The 19,702-nt window shown below is 43.1% G+C and overlaps 1 protein-coding gene across 1 annotated transcript in view; it reads left to right on the forward strand.

Annotated features, from left to right (window-relative positions):
- Positions 1-17,862, forward strand: part of ATP6V0D1 (ATPase H+ transporting V0 subunit d1) — a 41,218-nt gene extending 23,356 nt beyond the window's left edge. The window contains exons 6-8 of the mRNA XM_026684204.2: positions 15,021-15,197; positions 15,847-15,924; positions 16,685-17,862. Of these exons, the coding sequence (XP_026539989.1) occupies positions 15,021-15,197; positions 15,847-15,924; positions 16,685-16,846 (417 nt within the window). The 3' untranslated portion in view covers positions 16,847-17,862. The remainder of the gene's footprint in view (positions 1-15,020; positions 15,198-15,846; positions 15,925-16,684) is intronic.
- The last annotated feature ends 1,840 nt before the right edge of the window (positions 17,863-19,702 follow it).

The following is a 19,702-nucleotide window of genomic DNA, read 5'->3' on the forward strand; positions in this document are numbered from 1 at the left end:
TTTTCAAGACAAACAATACATAGATACACATAAAACAAAACATAAAAGCATAAAAAATCTCTTATCTGAAAGTTGCTTAGTCCCGGGTTAAAACTCTTGGTACAGACACAAATTCAAATTCATATTCATTTTACATACCATTTCATATCTTATTAACATTTTCAGTTTTCTATATGTCTTCTCCTCTCCTTTAAATTTTCTCAATTTTATTTTATTTTATTTATCTCCTCTCAATTCATATCATAATATTTATTATTCTTTGTCTGTTCTATTCCAGCCAACCATTTATTTTCCTTCTTTAAAAAAAAGAAAAGACTTCTCCTGCACACTATATGGAGTATGATGCCTTTATCTCTTTCCTACATTTATAATACTTAATATAAAACACATGACATACATTGGGATTCTGTCTGGTACATTCTAAAATTATACTATATTATCAAAAATAATACAAATCTATTCATTAGTATTAATATTCATTCATATCTTAAACATTTAAATCATTGCTTTTCAATTAAATCACATACTTTTATGGGAGCCCTATTTTCCATAGTTATATATTATCCCCCTCATCATATATTATAGCTCATTATTTCATTAAAATGTTCCTCCTTCTTCTACTTCAATTCTCATTTCACAAGAAATTTCGCTAGTATACCATATTCTAATCATTAATATTAACAATCATTTATATCTTAAACATTTTATCCATTTCAATTAAATATCATGCCTTTGTGGGAACACTTATGCTTTTCAAAGATTATTACCCCCCACATCACAATCTTGAATTATGTTTCGTTACAGTACTCCCTTTTCTTAACCAAAAATTTCACTAATTTATGTTAAATATTTTATCACATTTTAGGTTACATATTGTTTCTAATTTTCTTTTTTCTTTTTTTGTAAAAAGGTTTTTTTATTGATTTTAACAACAAACAAAAACACAAACAACATAAGACACGACATAAAAACATCATTATTCTTCTTCATATATTTACAGACAGTGCATCGGTTGGTTTATCACTCCTTTTTGTGCATCTATTTCATAACCTTCATAATAGTTATTTTACATAGTAACTCATATTATCAATCAACAATTGTATATCCTAATATTGTTATTAAACAATCATTTAACTGATTTTAATAATTCATACTTAAACGAGATAACTATAGTTTATTTAACTTATCTTATTACGAATCATAAAATCATACCAAGTCTATCGTAATGAAATATTCTAAAAATATTATCAAAGCCAAAAAAAAGAAAAAAAAGAAATATATATAATCATTATTTCCTAAGTTTCTAAGTATTCTATTATTATATTGCATTATCTAACCAATGGTAAAAAAGATCCCAAATTTCATAAAATTGTTTATCTTCTTGTTCTCTAATTTCAAATGTCAATCTACTCATTTCAGCACAGTTCAATATTTTCTTAATAATTTCTTCCTCCAATGGTATTTTCTCACTTTTCCAGTTTTTAGCAAATACAATCCTAGCCGCTGTTAATACATTTACAATCAAATACTTTAAATTTTTATTAAATGTATCAGGTAAGATTCCCAGTAAAAATCTCTGGTTTCAAATCTATATGTTCCTTTGTCATTTTTTCCAACCACATGCGAATTTTAGTCCAATATTTTTTTGCGTCCTCACAAGTCCACCACATGTGGTAATATGAGCCAGGAGTCTGATGACATTTCCAGCATTTTTCAGATTTGTTCTTGAACATTCTTGCTATTCTTGTCGGAGGAAAGTGCCACCTGTAAAACATCTTATACAAGTTTTCTTTATATGCTACTGACATTGTCATTTTATAATTTTGAGACCACAATTTTTGCCATTTCTCCAAATCAATCCCATATCCAAAGTTTTTCCCCAAGCAATCATTGTTTCTTTAACTTGTTCTTCCTCTAGTTTAATTTCCAACAAATGACTATATAATTTTTTAATCACCTTTTCATCAGAACCTGTCAAAATCCTATCTAAATCAGTCAATTTATCATAAAATCCTTCTGTTTTAGAATCTTTAAGATACCTTGAGTGTATTTGCGCATATGAAAACCAACTCATCTTTATATCTTGTTCTTCTAACTTTTGCATCGCTTTTTAAGTTCACCCTTTTCATCCAATATTTCCCCATATCTAACTGTTTGTTTCTTCTTATAAACTATAGGATAAGAAAAAGCTTCGATAGTTGATAACCAAACTGGAATTTTCAAATAACATTGTTTCTTAATTTTCTCCCAATTCAACCATAACGATTCCCGTGATATAGTGCCTTCTAACATAGCCCTGGGATTTAGTTCCTTTATACCACAAAAAGCATGCCAACCCAACAATAGGTCATGTCCTTCCAATATCAATAATCTAGTCTTTCTTAATGTTATCCATTCTTTAGCCCACATTAGGTTTGCAGCTTGATAATACAACTCCCAGTTAGGAAGGCCAAATCCTCCTCTAATTCTGGCATCCTGTAAAAGTTTTAATTTTATTCTCGCTTTCTTACCTTGCCATATGTATTTCAACACAATTTTATTTAATTCTTCAAAATAGTCCTTACTTAACTTGATTGGTATTGTTTGAAACAAATATAAAATTCTAGGTAGAATATTCATTTTAATCGTTGAAATTCTACCTATCAAAGACAATTGTAAATTTTCCCACTTTTTCAAGTCGGATGCTATCTGCTGTTTAAGTTTGATATAGTTATTCTCTTTCAATGTAATACATCTTGAAGTCAAAATTATCCCCCAAGTATTTAACTTTATTCGTAACTTGAATTTTCAATAGGTCTGCCAACTCTTCTCTTTGTCTCAATAACATATTTTTTGTCAAAATATTTGTTTTCTCTTTATTCTCAAGCCAGCCATCTCACCATATGTCTCTATCTTTTCCAGTACCGTATTTGCCGGCGTATAAGATGACTTTTTGCCCTGAAAAACATGCCTCCAATTGGGGGTCGCCTTATATGCCGGGTCGCCTTATACGCGGCAAATAGTAATTGGGAAGCACTGCAGCTGCCGCGGCAGAGGCACTTTTGCGCACCGTGGAAACGGATCCCGTGAAGCCGAAAGGAGCAGCCAGCCTTCTCCCAGCTCCCCGCGGCAGAGGCACTTTTGCGCACCGTGAAACGGATCCCGTGAAGCCGAAAGGAGCAGCCAGCCTTCTCCCAGCTCCCAAGGAAACGAGGAAAACCGAGGCTGCTTGAGCGCTGGCACAGGTCCGGCTTAACTGGACTTGGATCTCTGTCACTGCGACCAACTTTCTTAAAGCATTATCAGCCACTTTGGGGCTATGAATTGGTTTCAGGCGCGATTCCCCTCGTTTCTCCTTAGAGCAGCAGCCTCCAGTCCCAGGGATCCAACAGATCGAGGGCTAACGGGATCTCTCCGCCCGTCAACCGAGGAACCGCTGGTTGCTGTGAATGAGAAATGCGCGGTTTCATTTCATCTTGACGCCGCGGCGTTTTCACCGGGCGCTTCCAAGCCAGGCGGACACGACTTTCGGCAGATCGGTTCTCCCTCCCGGAAACCCCGACGCTTAATTGATTTAAATTGCTTTATCTACCCGCCAAGAGGGATGGGAATCCGCTTCAGATCGGCGTTGCTTGAATTGTAAAAGGCTCTGCTCCAAAGGAAAGCTGGTTCTTTTTGCGGTTCAAGAAGGAACCCCAACTCACTGCAAGGGCTTTTATCGGAGAAGTCGAGGGGATAGGACCAAGAAGGGTCAGAATCGAGTTCCCACTTGACCTGGTAGCTATTTCGGGGCTTTTTCAGCCCAGCCCAGCCCAGCCTACTTCAGAAAATTATGGTGATGATAAAAAATAAGGAGTGGAAGGGAAGGATCACCTCGTGGTCCCGTCTCCGTGTTGTCAGGAAATAATTGCAAGAGAAGGTATACAGTAAAAATAAAGTGCAATAAAGGGAGCCCACCTAAAGTCACCCTTTTAATTGTCTCAGCGTCCATAGGGTTGTCTTGGGAGCAATGCGGAAATGGTTTTGCCTTTGCCACTTTCTGGGATGTGGCTTACTTCCCTAGAGCTCTTGGTGGTCTCCTGTCCAAGTCATAAGCAGCCCGACTCAGCATCTGAGCCCAGGAAAGATACTTGGTGTCTATTGGGGGAATAGATCTGCAAGTACAAAATAAAGGCTGCTTCCTTTTCCAGTATCGCTGCGGTATCCAGCGGACGCCGGGCGGGTCATCAGCGTGGCTGCGGCGAGCATCAGCAGCGAGACAGGGGTGCCAGCCTTTCGGCGTGACTGGCCCGCTCTGCTCGGCGGGAAGCAGCGGCGCTCCAGCCCGCCCCTTGTCTCACGCAGAGCTCGCACATGCGCACTTGCGCACTAGTGCCGGTCACAGGGAGATGCAGGGGCGGGCCAGAGGCGCTGCGGCCGTACAATGGTGTCAATGACAGGTACTGTAATGGCACTAATACTAATACTAATGGCACTCGTGTAATATCGGTAACAATAATAGCACACAGGGGTACACTTTTATACATTTTGCAACTCTCTCTCGCCCCCTCCCCTTCTTATGCATACCTTGATAAATACTCCCTATCCAAATCTCTTATCAGGTCATAATATACAGTATGTCACTTGGTATTAATATATGGTATGGTACTATAATACTAGTACTATCCATAATATGGATTCAAGGGCGGACCAGACTGCTGCTAGTGACATGGAGACAGGAGCCAGGGAGGGCAGACAGGGAGCAGGGACCAATCCAATCAGGCTTTGTATACAGCCAATAGCAAACCACAGTACTGCACCATTGTACAGCATTTAAGTACAGCATAGAAAATGTCCAGCAGTCAAACCCCTATCAACCCTATCATGGCACCAGCAAAAAGAAAGAAATATGATGCAAGTTTTAAACTTAAAGTTGTAAAATTTGCCATGGAACATAATAATTGTGCTGCTGCAAGACAATATGGAGTAACAGAAAAGATGGTTCGGGACTGGAAATCAAATGAAAAAGCATTAAAGAGTATGCCAAGGGGTAAGTGTGCATTAAGAAGAGGTACCCTACACTGGCCAGAGCTAGAAAAACATGTAGCAGACATGGTGGCTCAGCATCGCCAAAATGGTTATGTGGTGACACGAAATACAATATGCTTGTTTGCACTTCAGTGGGCCAAATCTAACCCAGATTACAGCAACAATTTTAAGGCCACTATATCCTGGTGTAGTAGATTCATGGCAAGGCATGATCTGGTACTAAGGCAAAAGACAAAATTGCCCATAAATTACCTGCAGATCTGGATAACAAAGTGGATAGTTTCCATCGATACGTAATACAACAGCGCACTAAACATGGCTATGCGTTAAGTAATATTGGAAATATGGATGAAACTCCAATGAATTTTGATATGATTGGAAATAAAACTGTCCATCAAAAAGGTGAAAAACTATTTTGATAAAAACAACAGGACATGAGAAGTCAAGTTTTACAGTGGTACTAGCATGTACAGCTGATGGCAACAAACTGAAACCTATGATTATTTTTAAAAGGAAAACAATGCCAAAACTCAAGTTCCCTGCTGGTTGTTTTGTGCACGTGCATGAAAAAGGCTGGATGGATGAGGAGGGTGTGAAACTATGGCTGGATAATGTATGGAGCAGACGACCAGGTGGTCTACTTCAAAACGTAGTCTACTTGTGTGGGATATGTTCAGGGCTCATTTAACTCCCACCACCAAGGAAAGGCTTGCAAGAATAAAAACAGATGCAGCAGTTATTCCTGCAGGATTGACATCATTGGTACAGCCCCTGGATGTGTGCCTAAACAAGCCGTTTAAAGATCGCATTCGAGAACAGTGGAATGAATGGATGGTTAGCGGCGAAAAGTCATACACAAAAGGAGGAAACATGCGTGCTCCACAGTTGGATGTTTTGTGCCAATTTGTCGTAAAAGCCTGGAATGATATTGATGCACAAACAGTAATCAAGTCTTTCAAGAAGTGTGGCATATCAAATTCATTAGATGGTATGGAGGACGATTACTTGTGGCAAGATGAAGAGGAAGCTGAAGCTGAGGCCACATCATCTGACACGGAATTACCGGTAGATCCATACGATGACTGCCTTGCAACTGTATCCCAAGATGTCATTGATGAACTTTTCATATCAGATGACGAACAGGAGTTTGAAGGCTTTTAAAGGGAAACTGTCATGCCAGCAAACTTGCTAGGGACTTGCCTGGCACTTGCTCTCTCCCTCTATTTGTTATCTTCCTTCTATCATTGACAGTTCCAGTTTGGTTAAAAGCTTAGAAAACAAACAGCATGGCAGCTCCCATAGGTTTATTGTTCCATTCAGCTTTAGTGAATTAGCCCCTGGCATTTACTATTGGCTGGTATAATACAGGATGGGGAGGGGTCTTAGCCACCCTCACACTATTTATGAACATTCCTTTGGGAGCTCAGCAAGGTCTGACGAAGGGGCGTGTCCCCAGAAACATGTTACCTATCCCGTAGTTTTGCTGATCCAGTGTTTATACTCTTGATGTGCCTGTCATACTCCTATGTTTGTGAGTATCATTTTATCTCTGATTTATGGATCTATTAAAAAGGTTTTACACGAGGAGGTGGCGCCCGCTGTTTTTCTTCTTTTCTTCTACAGTGTGTTGCCAGAGTCCCTCTGGGTTGTGGGCTGCCTGCCTGTGTTCCTGAGAAGCATCTACCCGTCCATAGGGTCCACTTGGAGTGTTGCTTGCGCTGAGGAGGAGTGTGTTGTCTTTAGTGAATTACGTTTAATAAACTTGCACTGTTTTATGTTTACTGTACATGTTTGATAACATACAGCCTTGTGACAGTTTTCCTGCATGTCATAAGCATTTGAATATAAATTAACATGTTGAAATCAAATCTGAGGTTCTTTTACCTTTTATTTGGTGTGTGGAAGGTGTGCGGAAGAGGGGTAGTCTTATACGGCGTAGTATATAACAAACTCTATATTTTGAGTGGAAATGTTGGGGGTCATCTTATACGCCCAGTCGTCTTATACGCCGGCAAATACGGTAATTTTAAAGCTGTCTCTAAAGGGTCTTCCAAAATAAAGACCAAGTCGTCTGCAAAGGCTTGCAACTTAAATTCCTCCTTTTTAACTTTCATTCCTTTTATGTTTGTGTCCTCTCTAATATTTCTGTTTAACACTTCCAAAGTCAATACAAATAGCAGAGGGGATAATGGACATCCTTGTCTTGTGCCTTTTTAATATTAATAGAATCTGTAAATTCTCCATCTATCATCACTTTGGCTGTCTGCTTACAATATATGGTTTCTATTGCTTGGATAAATTTTCTAGCAAAACCCATCTGTTCCAGTAATAATAACATAAATTTCCAATTCACGTTATCAAATGCTTTTGGGCATCTAAGAATATCAAAGCCATTTGTTTTTCAGGATGTGCCTCATAATATTCCAAAGTATCCAGAATTATTCTCATGTTGTCTTTAATTTGTCTCTTTGGTAAAAATCCATTTTGATCAGGATGAATAAAATTGTTTAAGTATTTTTTAAGCCTTTCTGCCAAAATTGAAGCAAAGATTTTATAGTCTGCATTTAATAAGGAAATGGGTCTATAGTTCTTAATTTGTAGCGGGTCAGCCCCTTCTTTTGGAATAAGCGTAATATAAGCTTCTGACCATGTTTTAGGCATTTTCTTGTTTATCATAACTTCATTCATAATTTCTAACAATGAGATACTCAACGATTCTTGTAGTGTTTTATAAAATTCTGCCGGGAAACCATCTGGTCCTGGTGCTTTCCGTTATTCTGCCTATTAAGTGCTTCAGTTAATTCCATCATTGTTATAGGATTTTCTAACATTTTCCCAGTTTCATCCGGTATCTTAGGTAAGTTGGCATTTTGTAGGTACTGTTTAATTTTCCCTCATCAAGATCCTCCTGCTTATATAATTGTGCATAAAAGTCTCGAATAATTCTCTTTTTCTCCTTATTACCATAACAGACTTGACCTTGTTCATCCATTAATTGTAGTATTTTCTTGGATTCTTTCTCTTTTCTCAATTTATATGCTAACCATCTACCTGGCCTATTTGCATCTTCAAAGTAGTTCTGTTTAGCGCTTCTAATTTTTTGGGCCAATTCTTCTTTCTCTGTTTGGTCCATTTTATGTTTAATTATGTCCATTTTAAGTTTAATATCTTTTTTCTGCGGTGTTCTCTGTAATTCTTTTTCCAATTTTTTATAATCCTCTTCTAAACTTTTAATCATTTGCCTCTTTCTAATATTCTTTTTCTTTGTATAATCCATTATCAATCCTCTTGCATAAGCCTTCATTGTGTCCCAAACATTCTGTAATGAAGTATCTTCTTTTCTGTTCTCATTAAAGAAAAAGGCCAGTTCTTTTTCCATCCATTGTATAAAATCTTTTTCCTTTAAAATAGTATTATTTAATGTCCATCTAGATCTTCTTTTTTGTCCTTTCCATTTAATTGTCAATGGATTATGGTCTGCCCATGTACTTGTTTCGATATTTATTTCTTGAATATTAGATAATAATTCTGTTGACGTCCAAATCATATCTATTCTGGACCATGATAGATGTCTATTCGAATAAAAAGTGTATTGTTAAATCTTAGTATTTCTTTCCCTCCATATATCTTTTAAATTTAGTTCTTCTATCATTTCGAAAAAGTTTTAGGGAGGGTCCTCCTATTTTGTCGTACTGTTTTTGCTGAATAGTCCAGTTCATTGTCTACAATTCCATTAAAATCTCCCATTATAAATAAGTTAGCATAGTCCAATTCAATTATTTTCATATGTAATTTTTGTAAAATCCTTTTTGTTTATCATTCGGGCATAGATTGCAACCAAAAGTATTTTTGTATTATTATCCACTATTTCAACCATTAGTACTCTTCCTTCTTCATCCTTATAGATCAATTTTGCTGGAATGGTTTCTTTAATATACAAAACCACGCCTCTTTTCTTACAATGTGTCAAAGAAGTAAACATTTTCCCTATCTTCGGTCGAACCAATAATTGTTGATGTTGTTCTTTAATATGTACTTCTTGTAAACAAACTATGTCCAATTTTAATTTCTCTATTTTATGAAAAGTTTTCCTTCTTTTAATAGCTGAATTCAGTCCATTTATATTCAAAGAGATCATTTTTTCCCCCTCCATGATTATGATTTATATTTAGGTCTAACCGCTCTCGTTGATCTTACTTCACGTTGTTCTTTAGTCTCCGCTTGTCCACCTACTGCACCTTCTTCTTTTCCCATTTCTTGAAATTCGGTTGGGGTGATCTCTTTTTCTATCTCTGTTTCTCTTCTTTTAAGAAATTCATTGTAAAACGCTTCTGCTTCGTCAATTGAGTCAATTTTGTATCTCTGGTCTTTCCATGTAACCATTAATCCTTCTGGAATCAACCATCTGTAGTTCACCTCCTTTTCCAGTAATATTTTAGTCAGAAATCGATATTCTCTTCTCATCTCTCTAACTTTTCTGGGAACTTGTTTTAAAACCAAAATCTCTTTATCTTTATATTTCAATGTCTTCTCTCTTGCCACTTGTAATATCTGTGTTTTAATAGATTTTTAGTAAATCTGATATGAACTTCTCTTGGTAACTTATTCCTCGACGCATATCTTGTAAAAACTCGGTATATCTCATCTATTCCATCCATCATCTTTTCATCTGTTATTCCCAGTGCTTCAGCCAAGATTTCTATCATTACTGCAGCAAGATCTTGTCCTTTTTCTTCCTCTATATTTTGAAATCTGAGATAATATTCTGATCTGTCCATCTCCAACTTCAACATCTCATTCTTACTTTGTTCAAGCACGGTTACTCTGTCATCAATATTTCCAATTTTCTCATCTCTTTGGTTGTCTTTCTCTTCCATTTTTTGCAATTTCTCATCTCTTTGGTTATCCTTCTCTTCCATTCTTTGTAGTCTCTCATCATATTTCACCATCATTTGTTGGATGCTCTCAATTTTTTGTTCAATGCTCCCTGTACTCATTTTGAGTTCTTGAATTCCTTGTATAACCGTCGTTAAGTCTGTTTGTGCTTTATCTTGCTTCGCCATTATTGAAAGTCGTCCTCCAATTGATGGTGAGGCAGGAGCAGAAGTTGAGGTGCCAGAAGGTAGAATTTTCTTACTCATTTGAATAATTCAGAATCTTCCCAATCTTTAATCCAGTTAGCAGAGTGGTAATTGTAATCCAATTAGGGAAAGGAAAACGTAAAAAAAAAAGAAAAAGAATAACCAGTAAAAATAAAAAGCCCAAAATTCAAAAAGAAAAAGGTTTCAAAAAAAAAAGAGATTTCTTCAGGTTCTTCTAAACCTTAATCCTCAGTTACGATAGTCAAACAAGAAAAAAAAAAAGAGTAAAACCCAGTAATATTAAAAAATAATAATAATAATAAAGGAAAAAGAAAAATTCTTCAGGTTCTTCACACCCTAATCCAATTGCGAGGTCTCCAAACAATAAAACATAGCCATAAAAGGGAAATATATATATAAGTGGAAAAACAAGAATCCCCCAAGGAAAAAAAAGGAGAAAGGAAAAAAATATTTTGAGGCTTTCCCTTTAGAAAAGAAATAAATAAAAATAGTAATAATGATGAGCGAATATGTAAGATTATTACAAAATGCTATGGGGTTGAGGAGGAGGGGTAAAAGCTAGCAACCAATAAAACAAAAAGCACACTGCATTTTATTTAAACGTCCAAGGCTCTTATTATGGCAAGCTTCGAAGCCAGACTTCAAATATTCAGTTGATTGTAGAAACCCCAAGGGACACCTGTGGAAATGTTTTTCAGGTTTCTTCCCTCTATCTTATCAACTCCGTGTCCTTGGGAAAAAGTTTCTCACAGTTCTCACAGCTTCAAATAAAATTTCTTCAAGCCTCTAGTTGGCAGTGTTACAAAGTTACAAAGTTTCTCTGCTCCACTCCCCCTTCTTCCCCTCCAAAAAAAAAAAGAAAAGCCCAATAAAAATAATAATAATTATACAAAAAGAAAAAAAGATTACTAAAGGGAGCCTCTATTAAAAATATAAACAGTCAGACCAAAGAAAATGGATAAATATAAAAGGGAAAACCAGTCTGGTTACCATTACTGATCACAATAAAAGTTCATTGGAAAGAAAAAAAAGGTAAAAGCCAAGCCTCATTTTGACAGCTCTAAAAAAAATCGCCACTAAATCCACCTTATCGAGTTCTGTCAAAAATCTTACAGATTTCTTCTTCTTCTAGAGTGAGCTTAAGTTCCAAATAATTAAAATAAAATCTCACCAGCCGATGCACTTTCTCTTTCTGTCTTCTCTTCCTTCCGGAGCTGTCCCTGCTTCAGCAGCTTAATGGCTGCCTCTCCGCCGATGGTAAAGGGGCTTCTTCTGGATCTTCCAGGGACTTGCGGTGTCCCTGTGATCAACAGAACGCGCCCCTTACTATCACCGTCCCTACGGGACGGTTTAGGTCCGTTGGGACCGACCAGGGCGAAGATCTCAGCTGTAATTTCAGAGCCCCGAAATTACAGCTGTAGCGCGGCGACGTGGCTCCGCCTTCTCCATATTGTTTCTAATTTTCTATGTTTACTTCTAAATACAAGTATAAAAATGCAATCTTATGTATCTTTCTAGAATCCCTTTAACCATAAAGCTTATCCATTATCTCTAAAAAAAATTTGCTTCTTAACATCTTGCTCCCCACCATTAGGACTTCTCATCCTTTCCTTTCTTTCTTGTTTCTTCTTCTCCTTATCCTCTTTAACCCCTTGTCTCTCCACCTCCCTTTTATTCTGCTTTCCCCCTTTCTGTTGTTTCTTAACATAATATCCCCTTTTCACCTTATTCTTCTCTTTTTGGGCTATTTTTCCAGATCTTAAAGACCTTTTCCCCTTTTTCTCTTGCTTTTTCTCTTCTCCAGTCAAAGTAATTTGTTCATCAAAGATGGCTTCTCCTTCTTCTTTGTCCCCATCATCCTCATTCTGCTTCACATAAATATAAACCGCCATTTCCAAGTATTGAAAAATAGTGTCAAGACCATCTTCCCCTCCTTGTTTTTCTCTTTCAAATTTTTGATATATAAGTTCCAATTCATCCATAGATGATGCCATTATGTAGAGAAAAAGTTTTTCCAAACAACCACCCAGATGATTTAATCAGAAGTAATTTCCAAAGGTTCCAAAGTCACCAAACAATCCAAACAGACTATTTCTTTTAGATACCTTCTTCTTCTTCACTTTCTCTTTCTGGGGTTAAAGCAGGGGTCCCCAACCGCCGGTCCGCGGACAAACAGGAACAAGCCTTACCGCCGCTGGTTGCTGGGCGCGCCATCTTTTTGGTAAAAAGCAATTTTTCAAAAGATGGCGGCGCAGCGTTGATGAGCTTTTCCGGTAGAAAGCCATTTCTACCCGAAAAGCTCACCAGAAGCGCGCCGCTTATTTGGACGAAAATCACCGGAGTCAAAAGATGGCGGCGCCAGCTGACGCGAACCGGCGCGGCGCCAGCTGACGCCGAACCGGGCCGCGGCGAAAGGTTGGGGATCCTGGGTTAAAGTAATCACAAATCCTTTTCAAATATATTTTTTGGAAGTTTTTAAACTCTTTGTAATTCTAGGCAATCTTCTCCTTATTTTCAAATTTTGCTCTAATTCTTTTTTTCACTCTCCCTTCCCATTCACAGCCAAAAAGGTTTTTTTTTTTTCCTGCTGTCACTTTAGGAAGGAGAGTAGAACAAAGAAAAAAAACTTTCCCCTTTAGAATATTCGCAGCTTAAAACTCTCACAGGGAACAATATATATTTAGCAGCCTTCAAGATTCCAGGTCATTTTCTCCCGTCTTGTCCCGGTTAGAATCAACTTTCACTTCTCTTTCAGCTTCCTCCCTCCTGCACCTGCTTGTCCGGCTGCAGCTTTCTTCGTGGCGGCCATTGCTGACCGCCGTTCCTCCGCCTCGGGAAAAGGGGGTTTAGCTGGCTGGGGAGGGGTTTGTGACACCCCCAAACCCCTTGCCGGATCCCCTGTCTCCAGCTGCCTCTGCGGGCAGCTATATCCCCCAGATCCAAATGGATCGGGGGAACCTTGACGGTGAACGCAGCAGGGATCGCGTGGTCGCGAATCCCTGCTGCCGCCGAAAGATTGCAAACCGGAAGTCTCTCGTCCATGGAATTTTTTTTAGGCTCTCTTGAGTTTGTTGAAATCAGCTGTTTTAAAATTTAAGACACTGGCTGGATTATGTTCTATTGCTTGTGTTTGCATTAGATTGAATTTCAATATGACATGGTCACTTTACCCAAAGTTCTGGCAACTTCAACTCCCTCTATCACTTGTTCTCTACTAATAAGAATTAGGTCCAGTAAATGCAGATAGTCTTTTTCTCTAATCAGATAAGTTAATTTGACCATCTCTGTGAGGTCTGTCAATTTCCTCCACAGAGGGTAGTTTCCTTTTTCCATCTCTGTGCATATAATAATTTTGTTGCAGTAATCTTATCTTTAAATAAACTTCTGTGATTTTTTGCTAACTGTTTACCATTAGTCCTAAAAGGAAAAGTTCTAGCTTAAATTAAATATTAACCTTTAAAATCCTCTGTATAAAACTACAGGTTTTGGGCATTCCCTTAGCAAACATTTGAGGTTGCATGATAAGTGCCCCCAAGCGTTTGTGAACAAGGCTGGAACTACGAATCTTGCAGCACCATGGCAGTTGTTTAGCCTTACGAACAACTGCAGAGGCTTTGCAACTTTCGTCCAAAACATTGCAGGGCCTCATGCTCCCCGCAACTGCTTCCCCCACCCCCCCCAACCAGCTGTGCTGGGTCACTTATCTTGTGAAGATCTAGCAAACAGTCTCCTCTCCAGTCTCTCAGCTGCCTGCACCCCTCTGCAGTTCCGTTTGGCCCTCCGCAGGCCTCACCTGGCAGGTTGCCATCTGAAATGGAGCTTCTGAGGGGTGAATCCAGCCCTCTGATGCTCCGTTTGGCCCCCGTGGGCCTCCCCCGACCTGTTGCAGGTGGAATGGAGTGTTGGGGGGCCAGATCTGCCCCCCCGAAGCTCCATTCCTGCCTGCAACAGGTTGGGGAGAGCCACACGAGGGCCGAACGGAACTGCAAAGGAGCGCAGGCAGCTGAGAGGCTGGAGAGGAGACCGCTTGCTAGATCTTCACAAGGTAAATGACCTGGCATGGCAGGTTGGGGGGGGGAAGCAATTGTGGGGAGCATGAGGTATTTCAGTGGGAGGCCACTGGTCACCTTCGGCATCACTAGCCCCCCGCTTTCCCCCTCCCCCAAAATACCTCATGTGCACTTAACGAGCCTCACATTTGATTAGCAAATGCGTGGGCGAAAGGAGGGAGTGATCCCGTTCAAAGTATGAGGTTCACTCCCACGAATCCTCGGGTTACGAATGGAATGGGCAGGCTCTATTCCATTCGTAACTCGAGAACTACCTGTATGTATTTGAACCCATTTTTAAAGTTTTTTTACACAGAGCATGATTAAAATGTCACTTCATGTTGTTTCTTTTTCAAACAAACATTTGAAGTGTCTTTATACGTACCACAAAATTACTTCTGACAAGCAAAATCAATGGATGAAAGCAGATTCACTTAACCACAATTCACTTAATGACCACAGTGTTTCACTTAATAGGGTAAAAAATTGGGTGTGAGTCACTTTGCTTAGTGATGAAGTTCTAATCCCAGTTGTGATCATAAGTTGAGGACTACCTGCATTGCAACCAAAAAGTCCACTTTATGGTTCATTCGTTAAGCTGCTCCTCTTCTCTTTAAAATCTCAACAAAAGTTTACACATTTTAGCAATTTCATCATTGTTTAGATTCTTTTGGACTCTTTGTTTTTTCATATCTACATAATAGTTTATATATTTTTGTGTCTTCTAGCTTTTCACAATTTTTATCTTTGGTCTCTCCTATGCTTTTGAATGGGCTGCACCCCACCATGCTGTCTGTCTCTGATCCTGCCCTGCTCTCCCCCCGGCTGCATCCCCTGCTGGCCTCGCCTTCTTTCCCTCCAGTTTGAAGCCGATCGCAGAGCCTTCATCATCACCATCAATTCCTTTGGCACCGAGCTGTCCAAGGAGGACCGAGCCAAGCTCTTCCCCCACTGCGGCAAGCTCCACCCCGAGGGCCTGGCTCAGCTCGCCCGGGCAGATGACTACGAGCAAGTCAAAACCGTGGCCAACTACTACCCGGTAAGGCTCCAGGGCTGGTCATAGGGCTGGTCAGTGCGAGGGAGCCGCACAGCCAGTCCAGCTTTGAACAGTGACCAGCGTCGCCTGCGTCGGTGGATCCTTCTGAACTTTGAGTTTTGCATTAGAGCCGGTGTCTTTTTTGGCGACTCTTTTCCTGAGTGCAGGCATTTCCCAGCCTGGCCTGCCCCGGAGTTTTGGGCTGGAGTTCTTCTGCATGTGGCGCTGCTCCCAGTACAGGGGGGGTAGCATTTGCTGAGAGAAGTTTGGACATTTCTTCTTGCTTTCACCTGGTGCTGGTCCAGCGAAAAAGAGGCTGGCTTGTAGTTTTCCCTTCCTTTATATTGGGCAGCTGAGGTTTCCTCCTCCCTCCCGTGAGCTGGGCAGGGGGAGGGCTGGCCAGGGTCATCCAGCCGCTGCGTTTTGGGCGTGAAGCAGAATCGGGGCTCAGGGGCTTCTGCTTTTGAGGCCAGCATTGGCTTCCCTGTCCCTTAGCCATCCATCCACCTGAATGGTGCCTTTCTTGCCCTGCTGGTTCTTTTACAGCCTCTCAGCCAAATTGTATTCCATTGACCGCTTGAGGGAAGGTGCCCCACGGGTGGGTGGGGGCCCAGCTTCCCCTGTTCTCCCCTCACTTTCCTCTCTCCTGCAGGAATACAAGTTGCTCTTTGAAGGAGCAGGGAGCAACCCTGGTGACAAAACCCTCGAAGACCGATTCTTTGAGCACGAGGTGAGCAGGGGGGAGCTCCTTATGGCGAAGGGGGGAGGCCCCCGGGCTGTGGAAGGGAGACAGAGGGGCCGTCCCTGCTCTGCCGCGGCTCTTCTCGGGACCCTTTCCCAAGGCTGCCCTCCGTGAATGGTGATGGTGAGGAGCCTCAGAAGAGGGCAGCAGAGAAATCCAAAGCCCTCCTTGGCTGCCCTCTGCAGTGGTGAGGCTGGGCCCTCAAGAGCAGCTGCCTGGCTTCAGCAGGGTACCATTGTGCCAGAGCTAGACTTTCTGCAAAGGTGCAGTGGGGGAGGAGAGCCCCCCTTCCCTGCTGCCGCCCAGCAGGCTCCCTTGGCCCAGAGTAGGGCAGTGGTGAGGCTGGGCCCTCAAGAGCAGCTGCCTGGCTTCAGCAGGGTACCATTGTGCCAGAGCTAGACTTTCTGCAAAGGTGCAGTGGGGGGGAGGAGAGCCCCCCCTTCCCTGCTGCCGCCCAGCAGGCTCCCTTGGCCCAGAGTAGGGCAGTGGTGAGGCTGGGCCCTCAAGAGCAGCTGCCTGGCTTCAGCAGGGGGGAGAGCCGTGCTTTGAAAGCCAACGTTCAGCCTGGACAGGCTGACCAGATATCAATGGGGTGGGGGGTGGCCACCACAGCGGAGGTCACGGGGGGGGAGGGGGGGCTGCAAAAACCTCCCCTGCCAAGCCCATGGGAGAAGGTGGTTCTTCCCCTGACCAGTTGGGGCTTCCCGGGACTGCAGGATGCCTGCTCAGGTGTGTCTCTTCCCGGCAGGTGAAGCTGAACAAACTGGCCTTCCTGAACCAGTTCCATTTCGGTGTGTTTTACGCTTTTGTGAAGCTGAAGGAGCAAGAATGTCGCAACATTGTGTGGATCGCAGAGTGCATTGCGCAGCGCCACCGAGCAAAGATCGACAACTACATCCCCATCTTCTGAGTGTTTCCCTTCACCTGGCAAAGCCCGTAGATGTCTGGATGGGGCGGCTGAGGCAGGAGGGTTTCCACCCACATCCCCCTTTCCTGTTGGACTCCTTCTGCCTGCCAGAATTGGACAGGCTCAGTCGTGCTGTATCTGTACCAACTCGTTGTGCTGTTGAGAAGGCCCCTTGCTGGGCGCATCAGAAGGCTTCACACCCGCAGCCATCCTGGTGCCCCCATTTGGGACACACCCAGTGGCCAGTTCTTAGCATCGGCTGCCTGTTGCCACCACCCTCAGGGGCTTCTCAGCCTCGGTCAGGGCAGCCAAGTGATCCTCTGCCCGGAGTTCCACCCTCCTAGGGGCCTGCCTGCTTCTCCCTCCCTGGGTGGCCTCCTGTCTTCTGCAGGTGGCGGCTCTGGCCTTAAGCAGCAGCTGCTCCAGCCCCCCCTCTCCCCCTGCCAGGATGGTCAGGGGTCGCTCCTTGCAAGGGCCCTGGGGGTCTCAGCCCCAAGTTCAGGCGAGGATCTCCCTGCCCGGGGTGGCTCTGAGCTCTCCCCACTGCTCCGTCTCTTGGGCATCCGTAAGGCCTGACTGGGCACCTGCATCAGCCCGTTCACCTGAGCAGGTGAGGCTGGTGCTTTTGACCTCGTCAGCAACTTTTCTCCCACCAGCGGTAATCGAAAAAGCTTCCCTCGGAGCCGGCCCAGAGCTCTTGCTGAAAGTCCCACGTTTCTATTGAGATGGCCCCTGGGGAGTTGTGTGTGTGTGTGTGTGGGGTCTTTGTTGCCAGGCTTGCTACCCTTGAGCAGCAACAAATGACAGACGTCCATCTGTTTGCACCACCCTTGAGAAAACGGGCCCCGCCTGCCCCATCCCCGCCCCCCCCCCCCCGGGCACAGTCCCGGGTCCTTGTCAAAGGCTGCCTTTCCCTGGCTATTGTGGGTGGGAAGTCAGTCCCGTCAGCCTCCGTGTGTGCTCAGTGATCGCGCTGTTCCCAGTGTTTGTGTATCTTCCTCTTAAACCATAGTGATGAACCACTGAATCGCTCTTTCTCTCTTCCGGCCTCTTGTGCCTCTGGCAGACCGCAGAGCTCGGGCTTCTTGGGAGGTTTGGTCTGAACTGTGAACGGAAGGGTCCAAGGATCGTCCCACCAAGGCTTCCACTCAGTCCTTGCAAGTGGGCGGTTCTCTTTCATAAACCAGCAAGCAAACCAATTTCAGTCAATGACTGAGCAGCTTACAGCTCATAAAATATATTAAAATTTTGCACCCAGAATTACACCTGGAAACACTGGTGGCCGGTGCAGCTCATGCAGGAATGGTGTTACAAGTGCTGTGCATCTGGCGCCAGATACTACCCACATGGCTGCATTCTACACCAGTTGAAGTTTCCCAAGGGTCTTCCAGGGCAGCCCCATGTAGAGTGTCTAACAGTAGTCTGACCTGGAGGTTCCAAGGGTTACTGTGAGTAGGGCCTCCCAGTACAAGTATGGATGCAAAAGTTGGAGCTTCTTTTGCAACCTTCCGTCCCCAACAACCCCTAGACGCTGGGAGAGGATATCCAAGGCACCGCTCAAAGGGTGGGAAAGACATAAAGCTGGGTGTCTTCTGCATACTGATGATGGATCCCTTCACTCAACAGCCATGTTAAAGCTCGGGAGAGAGAACAAAGGCACCCCACGGAGGAGGGGCCACAACCTGGCCCTCAACTGGCCCCGGAGGAAGGAGTGCCAGCGGCCCTCCATGGTGCAATCAGTGCCGTCTCTGACCCCAATCCTGGTCTGCACCCCCAACCGAGACTAGACAATCTGCTTCATCCAGAGTTCCCTGAAGCTGCCACGCAACCCCTCCGTCACCTTCCCTAGGAAGAGGAGCTCAGAGACCAGGTGGAAACGGCCCGAGCTCCCTGATCCTTTGAGGACAACCGATCCCGCTTCCTGAGGCTGGACTGGGTCACTTTGACCCACCAGGTGGTTTGGGGCTCTGGGTTCCAGCAATCCTAGCCAACAGCTGTAGTTCAGCCTCTGGGCCTTTATTCCTCCTCTGGAGAAACAGCTGATGCACCCGATTTGTTTACAGCCCTTCAAACAGTTGACTGTGGCCATTGCACCACCTTGGCCATTGCCTTGTTTCTCAGGCCCAGTAGGTGCTGCTCCGTTTCCCTCCCCCAGAAGGGCGTGTGTTCCTCTGCGTGCCCTGAGGCCGTCTCTCTGCTCCTGTCTCCAACCAGAGGCCTTGGCGGGTGCCATGCAGAGGGAACAGGCTGGTGGGGTTTGAGGGAACCCAGCAAGGTTTGCTGGCTCTGGGTGGGCCAGGTGGCTTGACTTTCAATGAACGTAAAAGCGATTTATATGGGACTAATCCTTACTAAAACTCTGCTGCTAACTTCCTAACAGTGTTCCATCCCTGGAGGTTTTCAAGAAGAGGCTAGACAGCCGTTTGTCCGGAGTGGTGTGGGGTCTCCTGTCTGAGGAGGGGTTGCACTACAAAGCCTCCAAAGCCCACTCCAACTCTTGTTACTTCCCAGTTAATCTGAAATTGTTTGACCCATAAAAACCATGAAAATTCCTTCAATTTGCTCTACTGTCTCACAGAATAGAACTTTAAGCAACAGAACAACAGCAACTAAGGAAAGTTGAACAAGGGCGTGGCAGGTGATCAATCCCGTCCTAGGTGCCCATTGGCAGAAGAACAAAGGCCAGCGCTGAGGGCCTTTCCTCCCACGCTTCTCCCACTCTCCCTTTCTGCCTGGCAGGGGCCGCCTTGTCCTGGGGAGCCAGCCTCTTTGGGGGGGTGGGGTTGCGGCCAGGAGCTCCTGGCATTGAAACCCAACAGTATCTGGATGGCTCCCAGTAAAGCACAATATCCAATCCAA

The sequence above is a fragment of the Notechis scutatus genome, chromosome 9 (assembly GCF_049901735.1).
Source record: "Notechis scutatus isolate UNSWTSFEM ecotype Mainland chromosome 9, rNotScu1.2, whole genome shotgun sequence".
Classification (NCBI taxonomy): domain Eukaryota; kingdom Metazoa; phylum Chordata; class Lepidosauria; order Squamata; family Elapidae; genus Notechis; species Notechis scutatus.